The sequence below is a fragment of the Sparus aurata genome, chromosome 10 (genome assembly GCF_900880675.1).
Source record: "Sparus aurata chromosome 10, fSpaAur1.1, whole genome shotgun sequence".
Taxonomy (NCBI): domain Eukaryota; kingdom Metazoa; phylum Chordata; class Actinopteri; order Spariformes; family Sparidae; genus Sparus; species Sparus aurata.
The window spans coordinates 30,399,926-30,413,028 of record NC_044196.1 but is presented as its reverse complement, the minus strand read 5'-3'; the positions used below and the strand labels follow the sequence as shown (position 1 = coordinate 30,413,028).

Genomic DNA, 13,103 nt, shown 5'->3' with positions numbered 1-13,103 from the left:
CCGTGAGAACAAAAGTCCGGCCGGTGCTCTGAGAGAAACTTCAAGTTATTCCACACTTCCCACGTTCTGACTATGGCTTAATAAGCTGTGTTGCTTCATGTGGATGCTGTGTTTTATCACTCTTTAGAGGAGAGAGCAGAAGGAGCCGCTGGTGCTACACAGAATCCGTGTCGGGTTGTAAACTGAACGGGGCCGCACCACCTGTTCTTTGTTTGGCGTGGTGTGTTTTTCTTGGCCGTGCACCTGATGTTCAGTCCTCTGCTGTCTAAAGCACGACACGAGAGGGAATTAATCCTCAGAGTCTGACCTGAGTCGTTTCAGCGCCAGAGGAGATAGTAATTCCTAATCAGATCCATATCACGACCACGAGAAGCAGGCCATACATCCTCACTGCTGACCTTTGACCCCGATCACAGCCGGGGAGGTGCTGGGAATGTTATTGAGGTCTTCCTGGTCGTGGGTGGTCTCAGGGACGAGGTGACACCACGACCCTTTCTAGTGACACCTTGTGATGGAGAGCCATTTGTCTTGTCTGAGGGAGGTCAGGGCGTCTGTGGAGCAGCACCTGTAACCTTCACGTTATTATATCGTCTTTGATCACCTTCTAGATCGATGTGGAAGACAAACTGGGAGCAGTAAAGAGGACATCAGGTTTCTTGTGACTTGAAATCTATACAAGCAGCCACGACCAGCCTTTATTTCTTTTTTAGAGCAAAGCGAGTGCCAAGTGTTAGAACTCAGCGTTGGTCTTGGTTCATAGAGTCCTGGACGTTCACAACATTTAATCAGATATCCATGTCGCCGTTGCTCGCCCTCGTACTGTCCCTCAGGGGCCACCGTGAGGTCAACGTGTATTGTTTTGAGCGACTGCTGTCAGATGGATTTCCATGAAATCTCGTACAAATGTTCACGCCCCCCTCCGGATGATTTGGAACAACTTCATTTACTTTTATTTCAGTTGATGACCTTCCCATCAGTCCTCAGTCTCGGCTCATCTGCTATCTGCTGACAGATCTTCTATCACCGTCGACTCTGAGGATTCCCACGAAAAATCGCCCAACTGTTTATGGTTCCAGCTCGTCTGTCCTGAGGATTTGATGTTTTTCTTTGATTCTTCTGATAAGAAACGGAAAACTTTGGGTTTTTAGTTTCTTGGTGGTCATTTTGTTACTGTCTTTACACTTTTATAGACTCAATGAAGAAGCAGTTACCAGGTTTCAGATTTACAGATTTATTCTACCTTCTTGCAGAGTAAAGTGGTCCGTTTGGCCTTTCCGAGGATATTTCAACGCAACGTAACTCTAACACACACTCTTCTTTTCTACAGGGGCCGGTGTTTTTCTGCTGGCGTCTGCCGAGAGCGAGCAGATCAGCTTTCTGTTCGACTGCGTCGTCAGAGGCATCTCCCCCACCAGAGGCCCTTTTGGACTGCGGCCAGTGTTGCCAGGTCAGTGCCAGAGGTGTTTTAAAGCTGCGAGCTGGAGAGGACTAGAAAAACGGACTGCATGTAAGAGAGGGAGGGTTTTAGAGGTACAGACTGTAATTTAGAGAAAGCAGAAGAATCTCTGTGCGATGCTTGTCTGGATGATTACTGGCCGTGCTGTTGCCGAGGGGTGTGGGCAAACACTTGAGTCAACAGTGGCCATTTAGACGCGGGGTGGCTCCCCTCCTGCGCCTCCGGGGATCCGCCGTGGCACTGAGGTGCGCTGCCTTCCTGGAATCCATCCATTTTTGGCTGAATGAGTCAGAGGATTCCTCCGTGAATGGATGTGCTTTGATGTGACTTAATCGTGACTGACAGCTGGTTTTTAAAAAAAAACATAATTGGATAATCCTGTGAAGCAATTTATAATTTTAGTCAAACGTCCAAACCCCTGACTTAAGTGTACTGTGGTGAATGTAAAGCTTCGGGTCACCTCAACATGGGTGAGAGAATAACTTGTGTACTCGGTGTGATTATGGCACCAGGTTCAGTTGTAGTCTATGAATAGTTGAGGGCGAAGAGCTCCCGTGGAGGAGCCGGGGGGGGGGGCTGTGCTGTTGTTACTGCAGGGTTGTTATCTATCATAGACGTGCAGCACACTGGATAAATGACGGGACTGAAGTGTAAACATCATAATCTTCATCTGCGGATATTTAATAAAGTGTAATAAGTTGAGTAAAGGTTTAATAGTGTCCTCTGTAGGTGTGTCTGTATAATGAACTGTAGCTTGTCCACCCTCAGCTCTGCTCCTCCGCCTCTCCTCTGCCTCACTTTGTGAGAACTTGACAGCATCCGTGCTAAAAAAAAAAGTTTATTTCCAATGCTGAAGTTGCTTGTGAAACATCAGTTTTGTTTATGTCATTTCAGTGCAGGATACGCATCCACAACTGTAACCGTCGTGATTAATGAGTTTGAATTTTGCCAAACTTTATCTGGTTCCAGCGTCTCGGCTGTGAATATTTGCTGGTTTTCTTTTTTGGCTGTTGTGAGAGGAAGCTTATTATAGCCGCATTTGGACTGTGACAAGCAATTTACAGACGTCAGTGGACTCTGGGAAACTTTTCTTGGCGTGTTTCACAATTTTCTGATAAAAAAATAAAAATACAGTTGTTTAAGCTTGTTTCCCTGCAGCTTTCAGAGTGTCCAACTCACAAACTTAAAGCTGCTGTAATCAGTGTTTTTATACTAACGGAGCATCCACGCCAAGAAGTATAACAATTTCACAGTCTGCACCACCCCTGTAATGACAACGACAGAGAGGACCGATATCATTGAGATCACTTTCAGAGCGATTAGTTGAACAGTAGAAAAACGCTGGCGGCGAATCAAAATGCATGCTGGATTCACCGAGCCATCAATCAGCTTCATTTTGTGGACATTTCTCTACAAAATAATGTTGCAGGTGGAGTTATGATATCCGTTTCCAACTGTGGCTGACCTCTTTTATGTAAGCTAATCGACAGCTAAGTGAAAAACCCACAGAGTTTTTGCTCAAGTCTGCAGTTTTAGCGTCTTTCGTCTCGTTGTTTTGATTTTCTGGTCTGCAACTTAATTGTCATGATTTGTTTTTGGGCTGCATTCTTTCTTTCCAGTGAAAAAAGCTCAGATGAACCCGCCGTACGCTATCTGTCCAGCTCCAAACGACAGAAAGGCAAAGTTAGCCACGAGCTAAGTTAACATAGTGGAGCAGTTAGCCGCTGAAGAAACAGATATTCCCCTCAGAAGCTGGTGGAGACCAAAAACGGAGCTAAAAAGACTATGTTCACTAGGTGGACACAAACATGACTCCATATAAGTGTTTATTTTGTGACAGGAGGATAATATGTCAACGTTGTGTATACAGTGTTTCATCTGTTGACCCCGAGTGACCAAAAAATGCAGTAATTGCAGGTTTAGATAAAAAAAAAAAAAAAAGAAATAGTAGAAACGTTCTCTCTTAAAGCTGTTAAACATGATCTGCTCTCCACTGTTAACACTCACAGTTTCCACACTGCCAGTTTTGAACATTTTCTTCTCACCTAGTACGTAACCCGACAGGAAATGTGCAGCGGGCAGCTGTGGGGGCTCGTGGATATTCTGGATTTCACACATCTCGCCGCCCAATCACAGGTTGAGCTCATACTCCTATTATTGTGGTGCGTAGTAGAATAAATAGCAGGGAGGATGTCGGAGGGAGAGCGAGGGGTCAAAGTCACAGTTCACACAAGTGGAGCAGCCAAAGCCTCCTAATCACTCGGAGCATGTATGTAACCTCATCCACAGGATTCCACTGCCGCCTCCCCCCCGTCAGCTCCGACTCTCTCTCTCTCTCTCTCTTTCTCCCTCCCTCTCTCTCCCTCTCTCTCACTCTCCCTCTCTCTCCCTCTTTCTCTCTCCCTCCCTCTTACTCCTATCTGCAGCATTTAATTGTGTCTCTCGTGCTCACTCGTGTTTCACCTCTCAGTTCTTCTCTGCGTCCCTGTCGCTGCATTTCCCTGCCTCTGTTTTGATTAATGGCTGTTTTGTCCCCGGGGGTCACGTATCCGTTTGTCACCGTTGCGTGCCGCGTCGTACTGTTTCCACCTCTCTGCCGTTCACTGTACGACGCTGTGTTTAACCTCCAGCTTACACTTCCACTAATGTACCCAGGACTATATACAGTGCAGATATAACAGGTGATCAGCCTGTCAGTGTGTTGAGAATGAAGGTTTCAGTGGTTGGTTCAAGATAAAGGAAAACATTAAGCTGAACAGATAGTTAGAATCACTGTATAGGATTAAAGTGAAATAATGAGTTTATGGCTTTATAACACATTTGCATGTTAAATAAATAGATGCAGACTTCCTTCTTCTTTGGATCTGTGCGGAGTAAACAAACAGGATTTTAACGTGTGAGGATGGTTTCGTTCTTTTTGTCTCCTCCTGTTTCCAGTCTTTACATGAAGCAAATTTTTAAAGATATTTAAAGGTGCAATATGTAAGATTTGTCATTTGAATCATTAAAAAAATATACGATTGTCAATAAAACCTGAATAAGAAACAGTTTTGGCGTAACGTCAAAGACATCTATAGATGGTGTCGCAGAGATGTTTACTGAAGTTAGCATGCTAACCAGCTAGCCCTGGCCTATGCTTTGTAATACCACACTGAGCTCCCTGTCTGAAACTCTAGCTACATGGCTAACTTAGCTAACTTAGCTAACTAGCTAACAGCAGCTACAGTTGGCAGCATCTAGCAGTTACTCCGGTGAAATGTCAACAAACGACCACTTGGTAAATACTAGACCTTTTGTAAAATGTCAAAGAAAATTGTTTCTCTAAGACTCATCAATTATTATCATAAATGACAAAGAAAATGTTTGACGTTCTTTCTTAAAAATGACTGAAATGATTGATTAGCACAATGGTTTGAGACTAATAACCTTTATATAAACTAAACTAATAGTCTCATGGCTCCCGACTGTAGCTTCATGTTCAGCGATCAGATCAAATCAATCAACCGCAAATGTCAAACAGTTCCTTTGTAATTTGACGATTTGCCAAGTTTTTTATGATGTTTATTACAATATTTTCAGTTTTTTTTTAAGGGAGTGTATTTAGTTTGATTCTTTATCTCATTCCTGTAGATATGAGAACATGTTGAGAGCCTGTTTACTCTTTTCTCTGCCATCTCTGGCCATATTCTCTGTCTCCTGCGACTGTGAGAGGAGGACGAGGCGTTAAGTGCAGCTCAGCCACAAGAATCCAGCGTGTGATTGGCTGTGACACCTGTTGGTCCGGCAGATATTACCCAGGATGCTCCCTGTTTTGATCTGTTCGGCTGCGCTCCGTCTGGCCGTGCTGGCGTGCTGCTTGTTACACAGGCGACTGAGTGCAGTGCAGATGGCACACAAGGAGGCGTGTATGATGTGAATCTCTATCGGCTGATAATCAAACAGCAGCAGGTAGCGCAGACGCCGTGCTACATCTTAATTTCAGTGTTGGCAGAGGCTGCGTCACCTTTTTAATATTTGGATGCAGCCGTGACGAGACGCGGGTTGTATTCGCGATGGCGCTGGTGCGCAAACAGAACGGCCATCTTTTGAAGAAATCCTCACATCTTTGTCATATTAAGGAGACGTGTTTCCACCATGACGGAAACATCTGGTCATGATGAGAAGCAAGTATTTTAATGAGGACGTTCTGGTATGTAGAGGGGAGTCCAGGTGAGCAGGGTAACGTCCAAAAGTGAAAGACTCTGAAACGATTCAGCAATGATCAGAGTAACTGGCCAATATTTTTTAAATTGTGTGATTAATAAATCAGCTGATTGTTGCAGCTCTGTTGGTCTTCAGACTGCAGGAGGTAGTTTAGCAAGTTCAGCTCTTTGGATTCTTCAAGTCCGTTGATGTACGTCTTGGTAAAAACCAGCAGCCCTGACAGCTTGTTGTCTTCCAGGTAGTGAGACGGGATTTAAAAGGGAAATTGAAACAATCAACATGTAACTATATGAGTTCGTCCCGGTCTTTATTTTTTTAATTCAGGCCACTGTCGGTGATACTTCACCACACGGCTGTTGCAGGCGCTGATGGATGAATCCAATGAATCGATCCAGCGTTAGGGTTGACCTTGGACGGTCGTAGGTACATTAGATCCTCGACCAGCACCGACAGTCTGTAGCCAGTGCTTACCACCAGAACCACGTGGCAGCGCTATTAATAAACCCTGTAGTGTTGCTCAAATACTGCTGGTGTTCCCATGTGTGACCCTTCATCTGTTCCCACAAAGACCAAATAATAGAACGCAGCACTCCTGGCAAAGCATTTGTTAGCTTCCACTCGATGGCGTTTTGATTTTGAGGAAGACACGGGAAGATGAGCGACGCTCTGGTTGGTTGAGGTGTCCCGTCTTGTTTCTGCGGAGTAACTGGATGTGTTTCCACAGCTGCCGTACAAAACGCTCGGCTGCATCACATCTGATCGGCGTCTCGGTGACAGTAGCAGGACTCACTAAACTAACCCTGTCGTCGCTCATCAGTTCGATGACGGATGTTCTCTCCAACAGACCCCAGCGCCAGTCAGACGAGCTCGGAGGAGAGGCTGAACCACGAGGCCCAGGAGCTGGAGAAACGCCTGAGCATGCTGTCCCACCGGAGCAGCACAGGTAGAGAGCCACGTGACTGCGACCAGAACATGAGTTCTGGTTCCGTCGTCTTGGAGTCACTGGGTTTTCTGTTACATATCTGTAGTTTACATGAGGTTAACATAAATGTTTTTTTTCTGTGTAGCCTCTTCCTCGTACTGCCCGTCTGCCGGGGGAGACGACCGCAGCATATCCGGTTCCTCCGACACGTCTGACACCAGCCAGTCGGACTGCAGCATCGGCAGCCGGCTGGCCATTTGGAGCGAACAGGCCTCCAACCCGCCTGAAAACGTCGTCCACGCAGGCGCCAAGGCGGCGTTACAGAGCATGGAGAAGCTTTCCGTCAGCCAGGGGGGCGGGACGCGACCTGCCGCCAAGCCCCCCCGGCAGCTCCAGGAGATCGGCCGCCAGAGCTCGTCCGACAGCGGCATCGCCACCGGCAGCCATTCCTCTTACTCTGGAAGCTTCTCCTCCTACACCGGCAGCCTGGACATCACCCCCGGGGAGGACTTCGGCTCTGTTTTCAGCTTGCCTCCCCACTTGGCTCAAGACCTGAGCCCTTGTACTTGCCCCACGGCCCCTGGACATGAGTACCAGGTACCCACGTCACTTAGGTACGTCTACGACAGCCCCAAAAATCTGTTGCAGGAGGGGAGTGGGGGTGCCAGCGACAACGAACCCTCCACCCCTACTAAGGACTCTCCGGCCTCTTCAGGCCTCACAACAGACTCAAAGGGGGACAAGAGCTGCACCGTGACCTGTGAGGGTCACTCAGACACTCCTGACGGACAGTCGGGGGGCGAGCGCCTACAGGGCCCCTCAGAGGACGGTAAGAAGACCAAGGTGGCGCCCTCTAGTGAACACCCAGACTCCTGTCACATCTGCAGCTCCGTGTCCAAAACCATTGTGACCATCTGCTCGGTGTGCGGCGGATTTAAGGTGAGTAGAGACAAATCTCTCCGTGTCAGTTGTTGTCTGCCTTCCAAAAAAATAAGTGCTGCTATTTTTTAATTTTTTTCATTAGCCATCTGTTTGCATCAAAACTTCGAAACAACTCCCGTTCAGTCGCCTCCTGAATGTCTCTGCTGTGCGACTCCCTGTCACACAGTAGCAGCTTGTGTGAACAGGCCTCATCATCACTCCATCATCTGCTCCGCGGCACGCTGTCAGGGTGACCTTTGTGGTATCGTGCAGGCGTTGACGGCGCTGCCGCGCTACGCTCGGTGTCAAAACAGCAAACAGTGTCATGGCCCATCTGTCTGACAAGTTAGTGTTTTAGCAGCCAGATGGAGGTGGACGCTGTCGTTGTATCCAGCAGATTAAAACCTCGATATCCATCCCTCTCTCTCAATGTTTGTCTGAGAATAGTTATAAATGTCCGTCACAATTTAGCCACGGCCTAGTTTATATATTCGACTCACTTGTTTTGTTGAAGTTTAATATCATGAGGTCGAGGAAAATAAGGTGTGAAGCAGTTTTTTTTCCCCCTCATGCGTCTCGTTCGTCTGAAGAGAGGAAGCAGTAGAATGCAGCAGATCATGTGACTCATCAGAAAACATCCAGAAGACGTCAAACTTGTTTTAATCTGTAACGTTCTGAATTAGTTCTGCAGGGTCGATTGACCCGGCAGTCAATCCTGATTATACACATTAATAAAGCAAGATGTCAGCTGATGTAAGTGGGTTTTTTTAAGTTGCATTCTATTAATATTTACTCTAATTTAGACTTTACAGCAGATCTATATGGTTCCAAATAACATTATGGGTCTCCTTGGTTACAAATACTCCTGTCAGTATCACCTTTAAACAAACATCAATCAAAGAGGATGAGTCAATATTCACGTTTATGAAACCAAAAAGCGTGTTTAGCAGCGTTTTTGTCTCAGAATGACTTGAATCTGACTTGTTGATTCAGTTCTCGTTGGCTGTTGTTGCTGGAAGTGAAGGCAGACATGTTGGATTTGAGGAGAAATCAGTTTTTAGTCTTTGATTTTTTTTATTTACAGCAGTTAAATAAAGTTAAATTCTCTGTGTTTAGTTTTGAGGCTGAGCTGTGATGTAGATTCCCTTCTCATCTGAACATCCAGGTGCAAACTCAGTGAAAGCTTCTCTGTCTCTGACGGTCACTTTTATTATAGCTCCACCTGCTGGTGGTGCAGTTATGTGAGCGTGCATGTCATCTTTGATTATTTGAACAAAGTCTTCAGTTTCACTTTGTTTGTCTTCAAGTGAAACATTAGTTAGGGTCCAGAAGCTGGTGGCTCATGAGCAGTGTGGGAAGAGATTCTCACCCTCAGCGTGACCAACACAATCCACCCTGTAGTGTTGACTGGCTCACAGTTAAAGGGCTAGTTCAGAACAATAACAATAAACTAAAACTTTAACCCCACAACACATGTCCTCTCACGCTTTTTGAATATATTAATGAATACATGAATTCCGATCAGAGTGAATCGCATCATGAAAGGCACCGAGGGGGAGTGTGGTTAATGAACCTACGAGAGAAAGTGTGGAGCGCGCTCTGTGTGACGGATGAAGTCATCTGACAGCCACGGACGTGACATTCACAGCCTTCACACCTCGCAGCTCTGAAACCAAACAGTCCACTGCGGTGAGCGTTCAGCAGGGGAAGGCTGCTGATATTATACATCATGTTGAATAACCGTCAACAAAGCCTATAAAAGAAGACCAAAAACAACCAAAAGTTCTACAAATCTGTGCAGCCAAAACCTGCAATATCTCTCTATAGTCTTCTGTTCTTCATTGTCGTCCACAAACAACTAAAACTGAGCCGTGTTGCTGCACTGGGTGACGTGTTCCCTTTAATCTTCATAAAAATACTTTGAAATACATTTTCATTAGCAGCAATCGGGTCAGAGAACGTCCTCTCGCATTTTACATCTTAGATTTTTCAGTTTTCTTTGGAAAATGACACGTCAGCACAATAATTCTTCAGATTCCTGCACTTTGTCGGGCATTATAGATCACATAACTGCGTCTTAATTAAGCCATTGTGCACTAAAAATGTGATTCATGCAAACCTTTCTGTTTTGTCTCGCAGGGGACACCGTACATCCCTGCAGGTGGCTCAGTGATACCTGCCATACCAGGTGAGTGTCATCATTGAAGTGTTGCACGTGTTGATTCCTGCATGTATGAAGAGCTGATGCATGTTTTTGATGAAAAGCTTCAGTGTCGGCTGGAGCAGCCGGAGCCGGCTGATCTGCTTCAGAACACCGCTGAAAGCTTTCTCTGCCTCCAGAACGTCATATTTTCAATCCAGCAGATCAAAGCGTCCACAAACCGCCACGCACGCCCAGCGCCAGTGAATATTACACTGCAGTGAAGGAAATTCTGGAGAAATCCTGCTCCTCCGCTGGCTGTGTGAGGACGGGTGAGGATTCACCGCTGCCGAAGAAAGGAAGAGAGAAGCTGGCCGGACTGTTAGCGGAGCTGCTGGGCTTCCCGAGTGCAGACAGGCAGCCAGAGGCGAAGGCTAACAGACTGAACCTGTACGAGTCAATGAGGCCCAGAGTTGGAAGCGAGCTACCATCAGCGCCAACCTGTGCACCGCCGTCACAAGCTCCACAGCAACACCGAGGAGCCGTCATTTATGAGAACTGCTTCAAGTGTCAGGCGGAGCACTGCCGCCCGCCGCCACGGGTCGCCCCTCCTCTAATGTACCGCAGCGGGAACCTTTCCACCTTAAGAACCTCTCCAACTGCGCCGCCCTTGGCGAGAAGCCGAGAACACGAAGCCGCCGCTAACGAGGAGCTGCTCCATCAAGCTCGCAGTGATGGATCACAGCTTGTGGACGGCCAGTGTCAGCGCGGGGAGACGAATGATCGGACGGCGCCCGGCGAAGGTAAGAGGCCCCTCTGCAAAGCTTCTGCAATTCCTCCGGTGTCCTTTTCCTCCTCCGTGCTTTGGAATGGATCTTCTCTTTTGTTTTTCTGTTCGGTGGCTCTCCTCATCATCGATAAAAACCCACTTTCCCTCCTGGCCTCTGGTTCTTTAATCAGCTCCTTGTTCTCTCTCTCTCTCTGCACTCTGTGAGGTTTCCCTTCTGTTGTGCTGCTCTTACAACTAAACTGTCTGAGGGAAGAGTCGAGGGGATTACTGCGAGAGAGATAACATCAAAAATGCATTTGCAAAGTCCAATAGAGACTGTTTGGGGATTTTTAAGGCCCAATTTGTTTTATTCATTACTGTCTTATTAATGGTTAATAAAGCCAAAACAAAATTGAAGGAATCCTTATAGGAAACAAAAACTGACCATTGTGCAGATCTGTGTGTCTCTCTTTAATCTCAGACACCTATCGACCTTAACGATCCTCTACCAGTCGGGCTGTTACTGAAGGTATCAGTGAAAACAGTGCTTCGATCTGAATGAACCGTCTGCTGCATGCTCAGACTTTTAACCAGCATGCAGGTTGTGATCAGCACAGCTCTTCTTCCCCGTGCGAGTTGATAGTTTGTGATCCAGCGAGATGATCACTGGATCTACAGGGAACCGTGCGTTCATCCCCCAGACAGCAGCTCGTCTACGGCTGATTCACGCAGCCACAGTGTGGGATTCTTCCCCTCCTGCAGTTCAGCTTCCTACTTTTAAAACACTCTATACTTTCTCTCCTACCAGACAAAAGGCTCCACAGTAAAGAGGAAAGACGCAGAGCTGATCCCGCTTATGAGATCATGGAGAGTCGGACGGCGGAGAGGAGCTCGGAGGTAGGCCAATCCAGAAGTCTCTAATCCGCTTTATGCTATCAACGGCTCACACATTGTGACTGTGTAAGTCATTGTGCTCAGAGTTCAGAGAAAGAGTTTTTCTCGGGGAAATGTCCGATCTAGTGTGAAAACCTACCGATGGGAATCCTAATGAGCGACTGCTCAGAGGTTGGCGTTTAAAGGAGGCTGGAGCGACGTCTGAAATCGCCACGACAGAATGTGTCGCACCAGTGTTTCCTTCAACGTCAACGAATAATCGGCGTTGAGAAAGTCGGATCGTCTCCGCAGAGATCTGTAAAACAACCAGCTGCTCATTTTAAACCCACGGTGTGTGATTTCTGCTGCGTTGAGTCCGTCAGTCGAAACAAAACAAAAGACAGAAGCAGTGTGGGATCATGGGAGTTGTTTTCTATATTACAGGGTTTGTACGGGTGCTTGAAATCCTTGAAAGTACTTGAATTTCAATGTTGTGTTTTCAAGGTCTGAAAAGTGCTTGGATTTTAGTTTAAGTGCTTAACACTATAACTCTGTGTCTTTCACAAATTGGGATCAGACTGGATAATTGATTTCTGAAGTTTTTGTTATTATGAAACATAACTTTAGATGTTTACAGCATAATACAGTGTACATAATTGTGATAAAAAGTGAAGAAAAAATAATGAGTTTATATATTCCTGTAGATACGTATTTTACCCCAGCAGTAAGGTGCTGGAAAATCTTAAAAAATGACCCTTAAAAGTGCTTGAAAAGTGCTTGAATTTGACCTTGAAAAATGAGTACGAACCCTGATATTAAACAACCACAATAAAAATCTACGTCCATGACTCAGGGGCGAGGTTTTGAGTAAAATCACAGATTTCTCTGAGTCTGTAGAAACCCTTTTGGATAATGAAAGTGCACAACTCATTTTAATGCAGATATGTTAAAGATGTGAACTTAAAGCCAGGCTGGCTACTGTATTCATTTTGGAAGCTGCGACTTGATTTCATGTGCTTTGCGCTTCGAAACAACACGAGCATGACGTTGAGAGAAACGTGTCCGTCTCTATCAGTCTCCACATGTTAAAGGTGAAAGGGAAAGATAATAGCGACAGCACATGGACGTCTCAGGGGTTAATGATGAACACGTACATACCTCTTTTTTTTACAGCTGATTGATGTATAAGACACATCCTGAGCCAGCACTCTCTGAAACAGCGTTGTTACAGTCCTTGAAAAATGTGTACGAACCCTGTACAGTAACAGGTCTTTGTCCTGAGGGAAATCTAGGTGATGCCTCAGCCTCGCACTGTGCAGACTCGCACTGTATTCTCCAATTTTAAAATGTTCAGAGATGCTTTTGTATTTTTTTTTTATTCATTTTTTGCCATTGACCAATTATGCAAACTCACATCAGATGCCCCAGGTCATGACAGCAACGCACATGGATGTGTGGACTAAAGCGCACAAGAAGCCTAATTCACCTTTACAGTAATTCACCCGGAGGCAAACTTATTGAAATACACAATGTTTAAGATTAGTATGTATGATGAAAGAAAGCCCCCATCTGCGTGATGTGATGGGCTGAAATCACAGCGTCACGGTACTGTACTTCCTGTCTGTGCCGTCTGTGCTGTGTGATGAGACACATTGTTCTCAGAGGTGTTTGTTCAGCTTAAAGAAGGAGGAGTGCAGCAGGGAGCGGCAGGGCTGCATGTGAAGAAGCAGCTGTCACTGCCATTTAATGTCGTTCTGCAGAGGTGCTGACTCAACTTTAAAGTCTTTATCACTTTTAGTTTTATCCAGGTGCAACTAAT

At 46.0% G+C, this 13,103-nt stretch overlaps 1 protein-coding gene across 7 annotated transcripts in view; it reads left to right on the top strand.

Annotated features, from left to right (window-relative positions):
* LOC115589702 (protein Dok-7) overlaps positions 1–13,103 on the top strand; it is a 34,222-nt gene that overhangs the window by 8,721 nt on the left and 12,398 nt on the right. For 3 of the 7 annotated variants that reach the window (XM_030430788.1, XM_030430784.1, XM_030430787.1), the window contains 6 exons: positions 1,328–1,447; positions 6,504–6,602; positions 6,727–7,520; positions 9,642–9,690; positions 9,843–10,445; positions 11,220–11,308. In XM_030430788.1, the coding sequence (XP_030286648.1) occupies positions 1,328–1,447; positions 6,504–6,602; positions 6,727–7,520; positions 9,642–9,690; positions 9,843–10,445; positions 11,220–11,308 (1,754 nt within the window). Of the gene's footprint in view, positions 1–1,327; positions 1,448–6,503; positions 6,603–6,726; positions 7,521–9,641; positions 9,691–9,767; positions 10,446–11,219; positions 11,309–13,103 lie in introns of those variants that run through there. The other 4 variants (XM_030430786.1, XM_030430785.1, XM_030430789.1 and 1 more) reach the window with 4 other exon arrangements.